This window comes from Nakaseomyces glabratus, chromosome C, assembly GCF_010111755.1.
Source record: "Nakaseomyces glabratus chromosome C, complete sequence".
Taxonomy (NCBI): Eukaryota; Fungi; Ascomycota; class Saccharomycetes; order Saccharomycetales; family Saccharomycetaceae; genus Nakaseomyces; species Nakaseomyces glabratus.
The window spans coordinates 305,543-325,389 of NC_088953.1; the positions used below are offsets into that span (position 1 = coordinate 305,543).

The window sequence follows — 19,847 nt, forward strand, 5'->3', positions numbered from 1 at the left end:
AAAACCCATTGATCACTAAAATTAGGTTTGGTTCTTCCTCAGTTAATTTGATAAGTTCGCACACACCCAAAGCATTATTTTGGATTTAACAAAAGTTAGGAAGATTAAACGTAACTATACATTAAGGAACAGAAAGAAAGAACAAACGCAGTATATATTATGGCTCCGAAACTAGATATAATATTACATCCACCAGAGAACGGTGAATTTTATAGCTCCGATGATCTGATATCTGGAACAATTGTATTGGATTTGACCAAATCATTGTCAATTAAACAAATTAAAGTGGGCTTGAAAGGTTTCACCGAGACAACTACAAAAATGGACTCTGAATATGTTTTTCCTCAGAATGGTATGTTAGGTCCCGCCACCGAAAATAAGTCCTACCATAATTTAGTGCGAGAGGAGAGAAGAGTATTTCCTCCCGATAATGTCTGGGATGCACTGGAAGGGTCTTCAAAACCGTTTAAAGTTAAGCCAGGTCATTATGAGTACATGTTTCAATTCAACAAATTACCATCGAAGCCAATGTGCTTGAAAAATCATACCAAGAAAACAATTTGCTTTGTGTCCAAAAGCCAATCAACTATGCCACCGAGTTTTAATACTCAATGGAGAGAGCTGAATAAAATCGATAATTTGGATTTGTACTTCTATTCGTTCGGAAAAATTATATACGTGGTTGAAGTTGAAATAGAAATGGGGAGGCCAAGAACTTGGTTTAAACCATTTGATAAAATGTTAAGAGAACCAAAGATCATTGAATTTATCCCAGAACCGAAGAAATTTGCAAGTAATGAAACTGTAACAAGATCAGGGCGCAATAATCATGGAGTAATTGATTACATTTCTAAGAATAATTCTTCAAAATCACTTTCTGCTATGCAGGAATCTGAAGATGGTGTCACGGCAATAGCACCAAATGGTCCAGATGAAAAATTTCTAGCAAGGAACTTAGACCAACTTGACATTAATAATGACTTGGAATATGAAATTGAAGAGACAGAAGAAAATCCAATGAAAAGATATAAATGTAGATATCCATTGGGATTGCCAGATGGTGCTAGCATGATGTGGGTAGAGGTTAGAAGTAGAGATATTGATACCATATACAGACAGGACTTCTTGTTCAGACAAGGTTCTGGGAACTTTGATAATGTCTATTTAATTGTCAAAGGTAATTTATCGTTCTCAGACTTTTCAAACATATCTGTAAAACCTACTAGACTACAACTGAACCTACTTGAGACTGTATCATATTTATCGCAGGGAATTGGAAATGAGAACTTTTCTTCGCTTAAATTGATGGAGATTGATAACTTGTCGAAATCTGATAGACCTCTATTTGATACAAATGAACTTAAGTTTATTAGTTCGAAAAATCATGAAATAATGGAATGTGAAATCAAGCTAAAAGACAATCCTATCCTGAAACGTTTACAATTCAATGAAGAGGATTATAAGCATCGTGGTAACAGGCTCTATAGTTTCAAAACTTGTGTCATCACTAGATTGTTTAGCTATCAATTGCTAATTGATTGGAATATTAATGGACAAACAAGACAAACAGAGACCATTATTCCAGTACAAGTATTTGCTCATAAAAGGCCACCACCTGTAAACGAAGCGCTTCCACGTTACGTTGAACCACCAAGCTATGACGATCATGTTTAAATAATACTTCACTAGAGAACTCTAATAACTAATGTAATTGCATAAATAATATACATAACATATAAACATATTATGTTCAAGAATATATTCTACTACCTTTAAGTATGTGATAATTGGTTGCAAGGGTCATTATGTACTTTCTGGTTTATCAAGCTGGAAATATTTTAATATCTATCAGGAAGAGAATTGGATTTGTACACCAAATTTTAGAGGTTGAAGAGAGAATTCATTTAATAAGCTATTGCTACTTTGCCCTGATGTTCTTCGCAGTTCTGATTCTTCAGCTTTAAGAACTCTTAGTTCAGTACCAGCTGAAAGTAGAAAGTTTTTATATTCGCCCTCCCAAAGGAATTTAAGGTTTCGCTCTCGAAGCGATGTGCTTGCTTTAAACACACTAGTAAAGTGTGAGTTTCTTATTATATTGCCAAAGTTTTCAATTCTAGTTTTCTCTTTATCTATCTTTTGTAAAGACGTTGAGAATGCATGATTCAAGTCCTTGATGATTTTATTCCTTTTGTGTTCTTTTGATAATTTTCCATCAGATATATTATATTCATGATCATATCCATACTTGGAAGGTAGTAGGTTGTGATCATGTGAGATGTAGAAGTTTTGTTCATACTCTTTTCTATTGGCTTCTACAGAATCTTCAGATTTGAAGAGTGCTCCAGTCTTCCTCCACAGTTCTATCCCAAAGCTCAAATTTGATTCAATAGAGTAAATGTTGAAGTCATACTTCGCACAAAATGTTGAGCTAGAGCTTGTCATTGCAGAGTATGTTGTTGATATGTGACCAAATAATGGATTCCATGACAATGTTAATGTTAAAGGTCTACCTGTATTTGCAGAGTGAGTGCAATACTTTAAACTAGTTGAACAACCAGGGTTTAAACTAATCATACCAAGCCAAAACTCTGCACCAAAGAATAATGATGAGTTATTGTATAAAGAGCTATTCAATTTGGAAGGTGTCCTTAAGAAATGGTGAGAAATCCGATACCCACATAGTAAATCATTGCTTGATACTATAAGCTCTTGGAAATTCTTCTCTGAATTGCGTTGGAAGTAGGCTGTAAAGATATTGACATTTTCTTTCAAGCTGCTCAGGCATTTCACTATTACCTGATTCATGGGACTGAACCTCTTGATCATCATTGCTTCAACATCTGAACTGGGATAAAAAATTTTACCATAAAACAGAGAGCATTTGTGAAAATTCGTCTTCTCTTTTCTGTGATGTGTTACAGCGGGGAGTTCATAAGTTTGTACTATATCATGCAGTGGTAATTCCTCGGTATTCTTCACTAGCCCTTCAACAGCATCCAAATTGGTGTATAGGTATGTAAGTGATCCATTTATACTTTGTCGTGTTGATAATTGCAATGAATTGTAACTGTATTTTGTGGACCTATTAGACACTTGCAAGTTGACAGCATCAGGAATTTTGAAGTCGATCAAGTTCCTTGGAGTTTGAGTCACTTCACCGTAGCTGTTTTGACGTTTCCATCGTCCAGCAGAGTCAAAGCACTGCTGAACATAATCCATATAATCGAGCATGGTCAATACTGCGTGTTATTATTAATTGTCCTGTTATTATATCGTTAGCTATACTACGTTACTCTTTTACTAACAAGAACTCATCAACGTTTTTGTCACTTCCGGTGAAATAAGCTCAGCTCATCGATTTTTTCAAATTCTTGGCTTGAAATCATAATATATAAAGGTTGGATAAAAACAAGCCAATTGTATAAGTGGGATTAAGTTAATCAAGCGCATGATAATAGGATATTATTGATAATAATGAGTGTGGAAATACCAGTGGTGAAGCTGGATGAGGATGCTACTGTATTTGAAGAGACGCCGACAAAAACAGGTAGAGATGAATTACCTAGAACACCCTGGCTGGAACCCAAGCAAGATGAAGCGCATAGCAGGCGAGGGAGTTCTTCGAATGATGCAGGTACAGGTGGATTGAGGAAACGGTCTGGGAGCAGGACTTCAAGTGGCAGGCGGTCACGCAATTCGAGCAGTATATCGCCGGCATCGATGGTGTTCAGAAATTTGTTGATACTAGAGGATGATCTACGATCCCAATCCCGGAGACTAAGGGTCCTTAGACTACAATTCACAGCATTTTTATCTACACTAGCTGGTATAGCTGCTTTCTCTTTTTATTTACTATATTTCAGCGATGAACCTGCGCAGGGAGTATACAGGTTTATACTACAATTTTCGTTACTATTCATCATGATCACAGTGGTGTTGTTCCATCTTAGTGGGCAGTATAAGAGGACTATAATCATTCCTAGGCGGTTTTTCATGTCTACTAACAAAGGTATTAGGCCATTCAACTTGAAATTGGTGAAAGTCCATTCTACAATCGACGAGAAGTTCACTGATTTGGTGCGGTTTATCACGCGCAAGATTGCATACTTAAACCAGTGGTTTCTGCAGAAAATACTGATGTTGGGGGAGACCAACGCTGTGGTACAGTTTTGGGTAGGCGTGGCTATACGATCGCAGCCCAGGATTGGTGCTGTAGATGTAAAACTTATACTAAACCCAAGGGCCTTCAACGCAGAGATACGTGAAGGATGGGAGATATACAGAGACGAGTTTTGGGCAAGAGAAGGTGCGAGGAGACGCAAATCAAACAATTCAACATGAAATCAGCATGCATTTTTTTTTTTTTTTTCAACTCTTCGAAATCTTCGTTTTGTTTCCTCCAGGACAGCACACAGATACCATAAGGGCGCATCCATGGTCAAATTATGCGTATTTCCCACAATGCCAGAGGTGGAAATATCGAGGATAGTACTACTTGCTGTTAATATTACTTATTATTATAAAGCTCGTCGTATTATTGAGGACCCTGAATCGTGCATCGTTTTCTCAGAAGAACCCGTACAAATGACATTACGCCATTAATTAATGAAACAGAAACCTCCGCAGAAGGGCCACCCCTAAAAAACTTACCAGTTAATTTGAAAAATTATTGCTAAGTAATAAGCATTAATTGAATTCATTGGGAGTATATATATTTGGCTAATTCTGCCAAGACGGAGTCCTATTTGTATATTGAGTATACTTGAGAAGTTGTAGAAGTAGTATTCAAATAAAAGAAAAGTATATTGGACGATGTTGTTGCTAGGGAGATTCACTGGTGTTGGAGCCAGACGGTTGTTTTCAATGAATGCAATGAGACCTTTGCGGTCTGCCATGCCTATGGCGTGGAGACGTAGTGGAAATGTTGGTCTCAAGACAGCCTTTATGGGGCTTGCATTTGCTGCGCCATTTAGTGTCTCTATGCTGACTCCATCGAGAACGATATACAACGACACTGCCGTTGACATCGGTGCCAATGTTCTCAAGCAGACGGGGTTGAGTCAAGCAGAAGTAGAAGTGGTAAAAGGTGAACGTAAAGTGAGGTTGGATTACAGAGGCCTGTGTCTGGGTTCTATCCTGGGTGTTGGTGCTGGTGTTATCATCGGGAAAATATCTGGTGTTCTGGCTTACTTCACTGTTTTTGCCTTCCTGGTGTTACAATGGATGAAGAATAGAGGATTGATTGATAAGAATAGTAGCCAGTTGCGTGGTCTTTACCGCGTGGCTAAGGTAGGATTTGTGGATGAAGAAGGCAATGCGAGATTTGTGAACAGCGAAAACTTGTGCTTCAAGTTGTCTTTCTTGTTAACTTTCCTGCTAGCTGCAGTTAATACACAGTGATGGTGACCGAGAAAAAACAATAGACTAGTATGTCTTTGCTTAAAAGGTCACATATCGTCAATTCAGGGTTTAAATAATTTAAATATATCTATTCTTTATATCAATGGTGAAAAAAAAAAAATAAACTAATTCCATTCAATAGAAGTTGCCGGTTCTTATGGGCACTGTTGCGCGATTGTTTGATGGTTTTTAACGCGGTATTATTATGTATTTATGATTTTATGTACATCAATTTAATAATGCTATACAATGCATTTAGACAAAATTCTTTTGACGACTACTGAACAAAAATTGGATCAGCAAGGCTTGCAGCACACTGATTGCTACCATGACACCCATAATAAGAAGGGATAACCAGGTCAATCTTGATTCAGTTGATTCGACAGTAGACATGTTTCTCCACTCTCTTGCTCTCAAGTAGTTCATGATTTTAGTCATCTTGTTTAAGTTCCTGTCAATTTCCTCGATGGCATGGTTAGCGATGGCATCCTCTTCGCTGGCATTTGGATCGTCTAGGATACTGTTGTCTTCCTTCTCCATGGTAATTTCAACCTTTTTCAAAGCTGTACCATAGGAATTGGAGAAGCAGAAGCTGTATTGACCAACACCAAAAGACTTCAGTAGGAAATCACCATATTTCTTGGCCTTTTCCTCGGCTAAAACATCACCATCTGGACCAACAATTTGCAAATCAATCTCGAAGTTACCACCAGTTAACACTTGGTAACCGACTAATAAAGTGTCACTTAGATCCTCCATATCGTAGTATAAACATTCTTTGGAAAATGCGGGCAATGAAATTGCAACTGGAGCATGTACACCCGAGATGGCATGTACAGGCAAGGATAGAAATAGTGCTATAAGTGAGCAAAAAGCTGCTAGGTTGAAGCTATGCATTGTCAATTTACTACCAGTTTCTTGTTGTTCCTTTCGATGTTATTGAAATGCTCGAGTCACTTTATATTGCATACAATAATAGTGACTAAATATGCACTAATATCTTCTCAAGCGAATGTAGTGAACCGTCAATCCATTATGTTCTTTGTTTGGTGGTGCTCACTATCTCGAAGTTCTTCACACGAGAAGATACTGACAGGTAATCTAAAAATCGATCTTTTGGTGATTTTTAATCACTAGTCACAATTTGTTTATTCAGTTTGAAGATATTGTTGAGGGCCATCAGTAATTCGTTATTCTATCATTAGAGAGTAAGTGCTCGATAATGGTAGTATTCATTTCACCTTTCTTAGTTAAGAATAATTGCCTTTGTAGTTCAGTTCTCATATTAGCGTATAAATCTGAATGTCCGCTAAACAGAATATTTTGAGCTAGTTTGATATCTCGTGTAGACAATGGTAGCACCTGTGCTATTGTCGATGAATGACCATCGATCAATTCTAGTATCGAGATTCCCTTTCGAATTAATGACGCACAGGGATAAATAGAATCTGTTGTAAAACCCTGATATTTCATGGCAATGTTAATTCCGTGTGGGTCAGGGTCAGTTAAAATGACAAACTGTAAATTACTATTGCATTGCTCTAGTCTATGTAGGAACTTTCTTGTCAGCATGTCAGGGTACCCTTTGCCAGTGACTACTATGTAGCCTTCTGTAGGTTTTTGTATTATTGTGTTGTATACCGCATCTTTTTCAATCACCAATACTTTCAAGATCATTTGGGGATCATCTTTACAGACCATTATGAAGGCATTACTGTCGAATTGTGGTATCAATTGAGACTTGCCTTTTGTAATCTTTATTTTTTTGGTGTCCGACGAGTTTATTATAATATCAACAGCCGTAAATATGAGGCCTTTCTGAGTAGCAGTAATATTGAGATCTTCTCTAATCGTCAAGCCTAGCGCTTTCTGTATATGATCCACAGTGTCTACCACAAGCCGTTGGCTTTTGAACAATTCAACGTTTCTATAAAAAATATCCCTCGAGGTAAATGCAGTACATTTCTCAATATTTCTTTGTATTTCCTTGAGTAGCGTAAATGTGATGGACAGTTTCTGGATTTTGTTTTGCAGCAGCTTGCCTTTCAACCTCCCCGATAAAGGGAACTCGATGGGTTTCTTGAACAGTCCATGTAACTGAAAGCCTTGTTGTTGTTGTCCCACTGAATTCTTACATAAAGTCAGTATATCCTGGATCTTATTGTGTATTTGCTGTGACTTGTCGGCGTTGTCATCAACCACTGGGCTAAAGAAGACTGCTCTTTTATCGGCGGTAAGTCTAGCACGTAGCTCTGATATATCAGCAGAGTCGTATATATCAGCAAGAGTAAAGTTCATTTTAGATATATCTAGCTCACACTACTGGAAGCGTTTTTATGTTCGATGTTGGCTCAAATGAAGCACATTGTTTGATACTTTTCAAAATATTTTTTTGTCTCTTTAGTGTTGTAACAACCGCTGGCAAGTTTGTGAAGTGGATGAAGTTTTACATGACATATTATGTAAAGGATGTTCTGGTATAGAATGGTAAGAATGATTCAAAGTAGAGATTATACCTTGCTGATGAACAGGGATTATGTCAAGAGAGAAAGCGAGTACTTTCAGTAACGCAAATCGAAACAAAGTCTGGGAAAACTTCTAGCGGGGTACACAGTACTGTTGGATAATAAGTAGCGATGGATCTAGTTGAAGATATGCTTATCTGATTCAAAATTATTAATCATTAAACTCTGATTTCATATACTGTTTGCTATAGCATTTTCAAATTTTTGATTTTGACTGCGAAAGTGAAGAAAAACGAAGACAGCGATGAGCTAGAAACACAAATATAATGGATGGCAAATTTATTTATTGGTGTGGTGCTCAAACCGTATAGTTACGACAAATAAACACAAGATGCCATTTGGACAGATAGTCATTGGACCACCAGGTTCTGGTAAGTCAACTTACTGTAATGGTTGCAGTCAGTTCTTCAATGCCATCGGAAGGCATGCACAAATAGTTAACATGGACCCAGCCAACGACAAGTTGCCGTATCCGTGCGCAGTCGATATTAGAGATTTCATTACGCTGGAAGAAATTATGAGTGAACAGCAACTTGGCCCCAATGGTGGACTTATGTACGCTATCGAATCTCTGGATAAGTCCATCGACATGTTTATTCTACAGATCAAATCCTTAGTGGAACAGGAGAAGGCCTATGTTGTGTTTGATTGTCCCGGCCAAGTGGAGCTCTTTACACATCATTCTGCCTTGTTCCATGTTTTCAAGAGACTGGAGAGAGACCTTAAGATCAGGCTCTGTGTTGTCAATTTGATTGATTGTCACTACTTGACCTCGCCTACTCAGTACATCTCAATTCTGCTGCTGGCACTACGATCCATGCTAATGATGGATTTACCCCAGATAAACGTTTTTTCAAAGATAGATATGATCAAGTCCTATGGAGAGCTGCCGTTCCGTCTAGACTACTACACAGAGGTTCAGGACTTGGACTACCTGATGCCTCATATTGAGAAAGAGAATAACACATTGATGGCCAAACGGTACAGCAAGCTGACTGAGACCATCAGTGAGCTAGTCAGCGATTTCAACCTGGTTTCCTTTGAAGTGCTTGCAGTGGACGACAAGGAGAGCATGATCAACTTACAAAGCATAGTGGACAAAGCCAACGGGTACATATTTGGTTCCTCCGAAGTAGGTGGAGACACTGTGTGGGCTGAGGCCACGAGAGAGGGTGCTCTAATAGCAAATTATGATATACAGGATAGATGGATTGACAACAAAGAGATGTACGACAAGATGGAGCAAGAGAGGAGAGCTGAGATTCTGCGCGACAGAGAGATGCAAGAGAAAGAAGTGGACGTGGACAACGAGGACGAGTGGGAAGCGGCGCTAAGAGAATGGGAGGAGAAACAGAACACAGACTACGTGAGGTGAGGTGACATGCTTCTCTTCCTTGATCTTATTGTGACCCCAAGTTAGGATCACACTATCACTGCAGAATTTGGGAAAGCGTGTAGTATAGCAAGCAGCAATCCGAGTCGGAAAAAAAGTGTACATGTGAATCAAGCCCGTATCCACAACAAACGCACTACACTGTACAAATATATGACTTCCATGGCGCAGCTGAGACCAGAGTGCCGTTTATACTATTACCCACATGTAGTGTGACATACCTATATACGAATAATATACCAGCACTTTTTTCCAACTTTAGTGTTTCTCTCAGTTTTTTGTACGCACTATTCATAGGCAGGGCTCAGACAGCCCGCAGGAAGCCGTGCACCTCCCCCCACACACACAACCCCGCCTATTTTACTCCACAGAAACACACGCATGCCGGTACCCACCACGGGCCTTGCACAAGGGGAGTAGTGGAAGTGAAAACAATGAGACCAGCGAATCTGCAGGAAAGAGTGCTGGCTAATCGTCCAATTTTGCAGTGCTTCTGCGATAGGTTCTGTGCCAGATGGGAGTAAATAGGAATTTAGGGATAAATAGCGTATTCCGGGAAGATTCGATCGGGAAGTCAGAAACACAAGTGGAGAGGGGTTGCTGGGCACCCTTGCCGGGCACCCTTGCCGGGGATCCTTGCTGGGCACGATTGCCGGGCAGAGACTGTAGCGCGGCAAGTTAATTGCAGGTAACTTGCTCCGGTTCCTCTGGAGCGGTGATTTCTGTGTGCATTTTCGGGATTTTTCCATGAACTGTAAATCCCTTACTCTATTAGGCAACGTAATAATTACTGTAATTTAAATTTAGTTCACACTAAATATAGCGGAATAGCTGTGATGCCCTGAAGTTGAAGCTGTCTGTATTATTGACCAGCACTTTTGTAAGTGGCTGGGTATATGGGTTCGAGTTTCTTATAAATACCTGACAAGAGTGTTGATTAGATTTGGATGCTGTAATGTTTTTTAGAGGAGAGGTTCGGCCACTGGCATTTAGCAAAAATAAACTCATATTGAAAGAGTACTGATACGATGCCTAGAAAGTTTTTAGGTGAGAAGATAGATAGGAATACTGATTTCCTGCGGCCCTCGTCGCTTACGCTGACCGCTGATGACTTGAAAGTGATCCCTGATTTTAAATGTGATGATGATGATGCTGTGCTGAGCGGTAACAAAACAGGCAAAAGGTTATCAAGGAAGTTTGGAGGCACCATGAGGCTCAAACAACGGCTGGAGTCTGTTCCTGAGCTTTTCTTGCATGATTTCAGAAAGAGAAGAGGACAGAAACTTCAAGAGAGGAATAATGACGAACAAATATCAAGGGCCAAGTTACCACCACATTTGAGTGGTCTGCGGAGACCCAACGGTTTACCGGCACGTAAACCTCTCCGCACAATCACTGAAGTGTTACCACCAGTCACATCTTACAATAATAGCATTGAACAAAACGAAGACGATTTATACTATGTGGAAAAGAAGGATCCCAAGGAGCATGTAGTTGAAACGAATCACAAGGAGATGCGTCCCTTGGATAAACCGTTGATCGAGAAGGTAGAAAATGTGTACCTAGAACCACTTATATTTCCAGTACAAGTTTCAGAGCCAGTAAACCAGATGTCTATACCCATGGAGGAGTTGCAGAAATATGGGAAGAGTGACAGTGAAATACTGTTTGATGAAATTATATCAGCATATGAACCACACATGGAGACTACAGGAGATGTTAGTAACGTGCTAAACAGTGAAATTTTATCCGTTCTAGATCGTGTCTCAAATGCGCCAAAGAAGAACTGGAATTTGATGGCTCCAAAAGTGATATCAGCAGAGGCGATTGAGGAAAATAAACGACTCTCCATCAACTCTATTGCTAGCTCGGGTAGAACACCCGAATCGACTAGGAACTCACGTTTCTGCGAAAATCTCTCCAGTCCAGAATACAGTACAGCTGCGAGTGTGTCAGACAGATGGAGCTCCGGTGATGAATTCTCAGATGTTGCCAGTAGCAACCCTAACTCACATGCAATAAGCCATGATGGCTCATACACAACTGCGCTCGGGTCGATACCATCATTGGCTGGATCTGTAGACAACTTGGACATCCTGGATCAAAAGGATATCCTATCACCCACGGTTTCAAATGAAATAATTACAGTAAAGCCAGTTCCTCAAAACACTGTTGAGACAATGCACGTAACAAAAATTGTTATCAAACCCCAGCTATTTCTCGATTGGGAATCTGAAGAAGAGGATGATCCAATCGATGCCTTGAGCAGACAGGTCGATAATATCGAAATTGCAAGTGTTTACAGTGGCAGTAGCAGTGTGTACAGTGACCACTTTGCAACCTAGCACCAAGCCATGTTCCTCCACAAATTACTCATGTTTAGTTTTACTAATCTATTAGCATAAATACCACTATTAAATACCTAATATAGAGCATTCCCACTCTTATCTCGCACAATCATCTATAGTGTATTATCCATCGAATTGTTGAAACAAAGGCATTTCTTCAGATTTTCAAGACAAACACGCATGAAACGTGTAAACAGACCGAGTAATGCTTGCTAATGGATTTGAAGCAATTGTATAAGGCTATGTGGTTTAAGAACCGGGTGGTTATCTTGTCAGCTATTATCAAATACTTGAAGTACTAAATCGTAACCAAGTAACGAGCTACCCATGTCCCCAACACAATTAGAGATAAAAGTGAAAGCCTTGCAGAGATTGGTCAAGGAAGAAAAGTACTACTTGCAAGAGCTGAAGGATCAGAAGAAGCATGTTGATGAGCTGAAGGCTGACAGTTCAGTTGACAAGTATGACCTGAAAAAGCAGGAAGAAGTATTGGCTGACACTGAAAGATTGCTACCCACATTATACGTTAAAATAAAGGAGTTCCAGGATAACTTGGAAGAATATCTGAACACATACAATGGTAACGAGGATACAAAAGAAGCTAAGGAAGCAATTGAAACTTCGAAGAAACTTCTCTCTAAGCACTGAAATGGATTGCTAATTGTCCAAGTTCTATATCTATCTAGTTCATATTTAAAAGGTGTATTTTTAATATAAGGTAAGCCCTGTGGTAAGATGTTTTTATGTTTTGGAATCACTTCACCACCAAGAAAACTAATATGTTCCAAGTCTAAAATCGATTAATTGAGACATTAGTAACACTTAAGGACCTCTGGATATAAGATGAATAATTGTACATATTTAATAGATCCAATTAAAAACAATCGCTCCCTTTCAGGTACCATAAACTAGAAGTATGCAAATTGCAGCTCGAAACAACCTACTTTGGATTGCAACAAGGCATAGTAGTAATACTGTTCAAGCCAACCGATTATTTGAACTGTACAAAAATGGGAAACTGCAGGTAGTAACCTCCCATACCAAGATACAAGATGATTTCAATTCAACTAGATCGTTACCTATGGTAGAGTTCCCCAAAAACCGGATATTCACAGAGGTTGAGAACGATACAAAAGTAGGCAACTGGAGGAAACCTATTACCAAGTACTATCGACTTGGTATTTCGCTTCTAAAATTTTACAGAGATGGGATTCAAAATACATATGCAGTTTATCGCGATAGCCGTCGCTTCCTCAAGGGTTTTGGCTCCCAAAACTATAAAGATGCAATACCCTCCATGCTCAGAATAATCGAATCTCAAGAGCTGCAACTAAAAAGAAATGTATTAACAAATAACACCAATGATTTAGCATTTAAGAGAGCTGATTTAGTGGAAATGATGAGAAGAAATGAGATATATAAGCTACCAAACTTCTTCATTATATGTCTGGTTTTTGAAGAATTGACAGCTGTGCTATGCTATTTCTTTCCTCAAGTTGCTCCAAGAAATTGTATGACACCTGGTGGATACTTCAAAATATCTAACAAAAAAATCGAGCAATTCAAGAAACTTACCAGAGAAGTAATTACGGATAGCGAACAATATTTACCGCCCTATGCACTTTCAAATTCCCAGATTTATGGTATCATTAAAAACTCGGAAATGCCTATTTCAAGAGGAAAGTTGTATTTACGCAATATGTTTAATATAAAGGATAAATTGATACAGGACTTAACTATATGGTATCAATACATTTATATTGATGATTGGTATCTAGTAACAACTCTACTGAAAGGGAAGGAACTACGTTTAGATAGATCAGAGCTTGTAAATTGCATTTATGAACGTAAACTGTACCAAAAAGGTGAAAATTTAAACGAAATGATGCTATCGAAAGAAGGTACTGATACCCTGGTTCGCAGATTAATAGATTACTGGTCATATAGGTTTGGTAACACAATCATTATCGATGGAAAACTCACCTTTAATGAAAAGTGGGGAATTACAAACTTAAAGTCCATGCTCCCTGAGAATACGTTAACAATAGGTCGATAAAATCATCTCACATACATGTAAATAAAATTTAATCGTAAAATTCATATTATATATTAAGCATACTAAGAACTTAAATTTTGTTCGGATATAGTTATATTAGGTAGTAATGTAATTGATAAAAAAAATATTATTATATTTCAGTGGATAATGGTCGTCTTTAAATTAAGTAACATAAAAAGGCTTACAGTAAAAGTTACTAGTTCTATCATTCTGAGAAGTATCTTACAATGTAAGTATGCAACATATATTATTCATCGTCTCTGTAATGTCCTATCACATTTCATTTTCTTTTAATCTTAAAATCGTTATCTCATAATTGCATTTTTAGATAGTTCTAGTTCTGGCCTTGGCAGAACTATATTATCTTTTAGTCATATTTTCATCTGTAGGGCTTCACCATCGACGCAAGTTCATTGTGTGGGTTAACCATCCAATCATGGAGTTCTAAATTTTATATGTTTCCATATGCGAGTCAACCTCTTTAACTATGGTATGATGATGGCCAGGTGCTCTGACAACATTCTTCTTTTCATCCATTGTACAAAATGGTATATTATGAAACCACTCATCTGCATAAATATCTTCGAAAGTAGCCCTTTGTTTGGGGTCAACTTGAAGCATTTTAGACAGCAATGGTCTAGAAGCATGAGGTAGCAAACGTAGAAGTCTATAAGGTCCTCTAATAGTTTTCCTATGATGTGCAGGCTTATGTGAAGGAATGGATTTCAAATCATGTGACTCTGTGTGCTCAATGGTATGTGGCTTATTTACCACTCCATCTTGATCTTGAAGATTTTCTTTAGCCTTTTGCTCATTCTCGCCATCTTCTCCTGAAACTTTAGGTGTTGGAAGATTGTTCTTCTGGCTGTTGTCCTGTACTTGGGTTCCATTACCTTCGCTAGACTTATTATCAGCAATACCTTGTACTATATTCAGATGAGATGGTACCTTTGTCTCGCTAGCATTATCTATTATATGTGGGTTCTGTTCGGGTTCCAAATGCTTATGCTTTCTTTCTCTTCTTTCCTTCAATAGCTGATCATGGTGTCTGGCAGACTCTACGTAATCATGCGGAACTTCATCTGGCATACAGTACAACCTGAAATTCTCATCACTTTCACGAGGGGCTTTCCAAGGGAACCTCTTTAACATCATACAACAGTATATAATACCGATGGACCAGATATCAACACATTGAGGATCATAAGATTTTGTTGAAGTTATAACTTCTGGAGCTAGATATGGGTCACTACCGACTATACCATGAGCCATAGTAACATCATCTTCAAATGGATACCTAAATACAACTGCACTACCAAAATCAATCAGCTTAATAATACCATCAGCGGTCATCACACAGTTATCCAGCTTCAAATCTCTATGAGCTAAACCCATAGAGTGCAAATAGCGGACACCTTCTGTCAATTGCTTCAAACAACAGTTAATTTCACCACGGGACATCTTACCAGTCATTACAACAGCAAAGAAATCTATCGGGCAATATTGCATGACTTCATAGTATTTGTTCTGTTTAGAGTCCGAAAAGACATCGACAGTCTCAATGACATTAGGATGATGCAAAGAAGAACCAATACAGAACTCTGCAGTACATTTCTTGGCATACTCTTTCACCGATTCATTCGGTTTCCTAGGTCTAAATTCCTTAACAGCAAATGTAGCTCCATCAGTCGGTCTAGTCAAAATCTTAACCGATCCCCCAGCACCAGAACCCAATAGCTTACCTAGTTTACCATACTTTTGGGCAAGGATCGAATCATCATGATAGATATTGATGTTATTGGATAATGATAAAATAGAATCAGAAGTTGGTGGGATAGCAGACTGTGTATGTACGTGGTGATCCGTAGATCCATGGGGATGGTGATGTTTCCCATGCATCATAGCCGATAGAGAGGCCGTACTCGAGTAACCTTTATGTTGATGATGGTGATGCTCTCCAGCATGTTCACCTTTATGAGTGTCATGTAGATTTGTGTGTGACTTTGACGTCATAGCCAAATTGAAATGTGACGCCAAATTCACTGTTGATGAAGATGCAGAACTAGTAGGAGATGCATTCTTTGAACGTAGCTGCGCCATAGATAAGTTCTTCTTTGTGGAAGATCTGAAAAATCTCTTCAATTCAGCCATCGAGTGACTCTGTTTCGGCGACGCGGTCATGGAGTCGTTCAGATGAGTATAGCTCGCATTATTGTGATTATTCGATGTATTCAACGACTTCAATGAATCCTGCGATCGTTCACTCTTTAATGAATCACTGCTAGGTTTCCTACTCATAAATCCTAAAAAGGACTTCGAGCTCTTTATGGAGGGTGGCGGCGAATGTGACGAGTGGTGCTCGTGATGGAACGGTTTTCTCGATAGCAACGGCATACTTTCTATCTATGTCTATTGTGCCTAGGTGAAAAAGCTGTTTAAATCAAACGACTGTTGTAGTATCAGCAAAACAAAATTAACAAAAACTGTCTGTTTCGAACTGCAAAGGGAAATCAATGATATTTATCTATAAGGAAGTAATACGTGTATATTACAATCATTGATTTGTTTCTGAGTTGCTTTCAAAACCAAAAAAAAGTTAATTTCCTATTAGCACTGAACTTCTGATCTACTCTCCTCTTTATAAAGAAAAGAAAGCACTGAAATGAGTCTAAATAGAAAAATTTATAAACCAAAAAAACTCCAGGTATAATCCTCCCTAGCAAATATTTTCCTTTATGGAGGGGCTCAAATCCTTCTTTAACACTTGCTTTAGCTATAACTATTGGGAATTAAAGTGTTTGGTAGTTATCCAGATCAATGAAAAAAAACCTCTCCGAGTTGAAATTTTGTTCAATCTTGTCTTGTTTTATTGTATTTCTTGTTTTATTTTATTATATTCTATTTGATTTCAAGTGTTTTTCACTTCTGTTCGTTTGGCCCGTTGACAATTCGGTGCCTACCTTTTTCAGAGCTAGGTAATTTTTTTTTTGTTTCTGTACCCTCCTTTCTTTCACTCCCTTTCGATGTTAGGGCCCAATGATTCATTTACCACTTACGCTATCAAGCTTGGTTTTCTGGAAACCTGTTACCAAAAAATATCTCAAATTTTTTCTCGTTTTCATGCTTTTCCCGGATCAAAAGAAAGGGGATAACGCTATATCCCACGCAAATCCTAGTTACCATTATAAAGCTATATCTCACCATCGCATGCTATATCACACAATGAACTATCACTAGCCTCACCCATTGTCATTGTCATTGTCATTGTCATTGTCAGTGGATTTTGGACCCTTCTGGGACCCTTCTGGGACCCAAACCATCTACATACAAAAAAAAAGAAACTTTGCAGCTTGTACACACAGCAAGAACAGTAGTGGGCACAATTTTTATCCTAGTACAATCCCGTAGATGTACTAGATCCTGCGAGTCGAACTCGAAAGCGTCCCCTCCGAGATCCCCTTTCCACTTACTTTTCTCTGGGAGTCCCACACAAACCGGAAAATTACGAATATTTTTACTGACTAAATCCTTGAAGCGTACGGGCATAACACTGAGGAATAACTTCCCTTCCCACTTTTCATGCCCTATCTATGTATTCGGTTGGCAAGGGACGGAAAAATCTCTTCTTTTTATTCCTCACTGGCCCCCCCTAATTATCCCGCACATCGCAACTTGTTCTCTCAAGGTGTAGCGGAAAATTCATAGGATGAAAACGGAAAATCAGGTATCATTGTTATTGCCTGGGTACACTTGTAAGGACGTTTCTCAGCGGAAGAATTGTAGTAAGTGGCACAAATTATTCCGGGAAAAAAAAAGCTGAACACTACGTAATTTTAGTAAAAGTCCCTTTTTTATTCTCCCTTTGTCTTCCTCTTTTTTTTTTGCCACGAAAGTATCTCCGTACGCCCCCCCTCCCCCACTATGAATTCTCCCTTGCATTATATTCCGCGCGGGACGGAACAAATTGGCTAGTTCCGAGGAGCTTTAGGAATCCATGTCCACACAAGCCGTGTGCAATTATATTACCGTGTGAGTGTGTGAGTGTGTGAGTGTGCTGACGTGTTACGTGTTACGTGTTGCGTGTTACGTGTAACGTGTAACGTGTCAGGTGTCATCTCTACGCTAAGCGATTACTTCCCTGACTCACGTGCAGGTACGTACAGCATGTATGGCTGTTTGGATTGCCAGGATCATTTTCGTTTTGTAGTACCAGCCGCAAGGCACATGCCGTAGCCAAAACCCTTTCCCGTGGAACCCACAACCCACGACCCACACAGAACCCCTGCCAGAACTTCTGTTTTCCCTCGTAGTCACATCGTGTGGAACAGACTGGAGGATTTTTCAAAAGTCTCGAGGCAAATGCATCTCTTATAAACCTTATTTCCCAATTAGGCATCGGTGTTATAAATGTAATTAGATCGGTGTTTATGTAGTTGCTATTTTCTCTGTGCGTCCATTTTGTCCTGGTGATTATAACTTTTTAGGAATAGCAAGTTTTTTCGCTTTTCCTCTTAGAAAGAACCGTACCAAAGCTTTTTTTTGATCCACTGCCAAGGAACAGGCACTGCTTTGTTTACTATTTTTGGTTCATCATTAGTTCTTCAAAACTATAATTTAGCAGTGAATACCATCTTGATATTGACAGAACGGGAGTTCCATTTATTATACAGCGTGCCATTGATATAGACAAAAGAAGTACTTGCTAAAGAGGAACTGATGTCTTCGCTAACAGACTCCCAGGTGAACGATCTCCATTGCTCCATCTATAGGTATGTGCAATGGGTATCACAGAATAATGGGTCTTCCGATTTGCTCAACAAGTTGCAATCAGTGCTCGATATAGATGAGTTACAACTGTCACTTGACGACGGGGACCAAATGCTGCTTCCGAAGAAGTGGGGGTCCATCATAAGGCTTCAGAGAGCTATCACAAAACTGGAACAAAAATGCGACGCTTTGCAGCAGGAACTTGACGACAAGACAAAACAACTCGAAACAATTGTACCGAAGGATACACAGATTGCGACGACCACTGATGTTAATTGGCTGCCACCCGATCACATCTACGCATCAATACAGAACGAGTCCCCTGTGACAGCCATCAAACTCCACCCATCCTTGGCAATAGTCTATGTTGGTACGGATACTGGCAGACTAATAGCGTACGATATACTAAACTACACAATACCACTAGCGGTGACAACTGCACATTCAAAGGCTATAACCTCCATTGAAGTGATAGAGGCACACAACTTCGAAGAGTTTATTGATTCCACCACACTTGTGTCTACTACATCCAAGGATGCACAGATAAATGTATATGATCACTCTTCAAACACGGGTGAGCTAAAGCTAATACGATCATTCAATGCACACGACAGCACAGTCTCTTCTCAGAAGACATGGCAAAAGGATAACGATGTTTTGCTTGCCTCAAGTTCAAGAGATGCCACTGTAAAAGTATGGAGAGTTAACGATTCAAGATGTCTTCAGTCCTTCAGTCCCCATAGTGAATGGGTTAAATCAATTGATGTACTGGACGAGTATATTCTATCGGGGTCCCTTGACTCTACACTGCGACTGACCCACTGGCCATCAGGAAATGGTTTATCGGTAGGGACAGGCCACGAGTTCCCCATTGAAAGGGTGCTGATAATTCCTTTCTCTGACTCTAAGATCTGCACATCGCCTTATAGAGATCAGAACGAGCACTCAGCTTTTGCTCCTCTTAGATTTAAATACTGTGCTTCTGCTGCTAGGGATAACACAATCAAAATATGGGAAGTGCCGCTACCCCAACTTAAACCCAACAGCGCACCAGTACCATCAACTACAAATACTACGTTTAAATGCGTAATGACTCTAAGAGGACATACATCTTGGGTAAAAGATTTAAAGTTGAGAGGTGACCACCTATTTTCATGCAGTGATGATGAGACTATTAAGTGTTGGGACTTAAATACGGGCAATTGCGTTAAAACGTGGTCTTCTATTCATAATAACTTCATCAATTGTATTGACATAGATAGAGAGGCCACCATTGAGCAATTTTCACCATCTTTACAAAGAGAGATATTAGTTTCTGGAGATATGGATAATAAGGTTAAGATAATTCGATAGTTTTT

At 39.1% G+C, this 19,847-nt stretch overlaps 12 protein-coding genes across 12 annotated transcripts; 8 read left to right on the forward strand and 4 right to left on the reverse strand.

Moving 5' to 3' along the window:
• Positions 1 to 159: 159 nt before the first annotated feature.
• ART10 (Art10p) lies at positions 160 to 1,674 on the forward strand (the record flags this gene model as incomplete). The annotated part of the gene is made up of 1 exon (XM_445293.1): positions 160 to 1,674. The coding sequence occupies one exon, from the start codon at positions 160 to 162 to the stop codon at positions 1,672 to 1,674; it is 1,515 nt and encodes a 504-aa protein (XP_445293.1).
• Positions 1,675 to 1,848: 174 nt separating this feature from the next.
• On the reverse strand, positions 1,849 to 3,231 carry MDM10 (Mdm10p; the record flags this gene model as incomplete). The annotated part of the gene is made up of 1 exon (XM_445294.1): positions 1,849 to 3,231. One exon carries the CDS (start codon positions 3,229 to 3,231, stop codon positions 1,849 to 1,851), a length of 1,383 nt encoding a protein of 460 aa, XP_445294.1.
• A 243-nt stretch (positions 3,232 to 3,474) lies between these two features.
• SPO7 (Nem1-Spo7 phosphatase regulatory subunit SPO7) lies at positions 3,475 to 4,341 on the forward strand (the record flags this gene model as incomplete). Its single annotated transcript, XM_445295.1, has 1 exon — positions 3,475 to 4,341. The coding sequence occupies one exon, from the start codon at positions 3,475 to 3,477 to the stop codon at positions 4,339 to 4,341; it is 867 nt and encodes a 288-aa protein (XP_445295.1).
• Positions 4,342 to 4,812: 471 nt separating this feature from the next.
• FUN14 (Fun14p) lies at positions 4,813 to 5,400 on the forward strand (the record flags this gene model as incomplete). Its single annotated transcript, XM_445296.1, has 1 exon — positions 4,813 to 5,400. One exon carries the CDS (start codon positions 4,813 to 4,815, stop codon positions 5,398 to 5,400), a length of 588 nt encoding a protein of 195 aa, XP_445296.1.
• Positions 5,401 to 5,655: 255 nt separating this feature from the next.
• On the reverse strand, positions 5,656 to 6,297 carry ERP2 (Erp2p; the record flags this gene model as incomplete). Its single annotated transcript, XM_445297.1, has 1 exon — positions 5,656 to 6,297. The coding sequence occupies one exon, from the start codon at positions 6,295 to 6,297 to the stop codon at positions 5,656 to 5,658; it is 642 nt and encodes a 213-aa protein (XP_445297.1).
• A 282-nt stretch (positions 6,298 to 6,579) lies between these two features.
• SPO11 (DNA topoisomerase (ATP-hydrolyzing)) lies at positions 6,580 to 7,698 on the reverse strand (the record flags this gene model as incomplete). The annotated part of the gene is made up of 1 exon (XM_445298.1): positions 6,580 to 7,698. The coding sequence occupies one exon, from the start codon at positions 7,696 to 7,698 to the stop codon at positions 6,580 to 6,582; it is 1,119 nt and encodes a 372-aa protein (XP_445298.1).
• Positions 7,699 to 8,256: 558 nt separating this feature from the next.
• On the forward strand, positions 8,257 to 9,300 carry GPN2 (GTPase GPN2; the record flags this gene model as incomplete). Its single annotated transcript, XM_445299.1, has 1 exon — positions 8,257 to 9,300. The coding sequence occupies one exon, from the start codon at positions 8,257 to 8,259 to the stop codon at positions 9,298 to 9,300; it is 1,044 nt and encodes a 347-aa protein (XP_445299.1).
• A 1,046-nt stretch (positions 9,301 to 10,346) lies between these two features.
• DSE3 (Dse3p) lies at positions 10,347 to 11,663 on the forward strand (the record flags this gene model as incomplete). Its single annotated transcript, XM_445300.1, has 1 exon — positions 10,347 to 11,663. The coding sequence occupies one exon, from the start codon at positions 10,347 to 10,349 to the stop codon at positions 11,661 to 11,663; it is 1,317 nt and encodes a 438-aa protein (XP_445300.1).
• A 330-nt stretch (positions 11,664 to 11,993) lies between these two features.
• RBL2 (Rbl2p) lies at positions 11,994 to 12,314 on the forward strand (the record flags this gene model as incomplete). Its single annotated transcript, XM_445301.1, has 1 exon — positions 11,994 to 12,314. The coding sequence occupies one exon, from the start codon at positions 11,994 to 11,996 to the stop codon at positions 12,312 to 12,314; it is 321 nt and encodes a 106-aa protein (XP_445301.1).
• Positions 12,315 to 12,582: 268 nt separating this feature from the next.
• PNT1 (Pnt1p) lies at positions 12,583 to 13,722 on the forward strand (the record flags this gene model as incomplete). Its single annotated transcript, XM_445302.1, has 1 exon — positions 12,583 to 13,722. The coding sequence occupies one exon, from the start codon at positions 12,583 to 12,585 to the stop codon at positions 13,720 to 13,722; it is 1,140 nt and encodes a 379-aa protein (XP_445302.1).
• Positions 13,723 to 14,166: 444 nt separating this feature from the next.
• HRK1 (putative serine/threonine protein kinase HRK1) lies at positions 14,167 to 16,116 on the reverse strand (the record flags this gene model as incomplete). Its single annotated transcript, XM_445303.1, has 1 exon — positions 14,167 to 16,116. One exon carries the CDS (start codon positions 16,114 to 16,116, stop codon positions 14,167 to 14,169), a length of 1,950 nt encoding a protein of 649 aa, XP_445303.1.
• Positions 16,117 to 18,438: 2,322 nt separating this feature from the next.
• Positions 18,439 to 19,842, forward strand: PAC1 (Pac1p; the record flags this gene model as incomplete). The annotated part of the gene is made up of 1 exon (XM_445305.1): positions 18,439 to 19,842. One exon carries the CDS (start codon positions 18,439 to 18,441, stop codon positions 19,840 to 19,842), a length of 1,404 nt encoding a protein of 467 aa, XP_445305.1.
• Between the last annotated feature and the right edge of the window lie 5 nt (positions 19,843 to 19,847).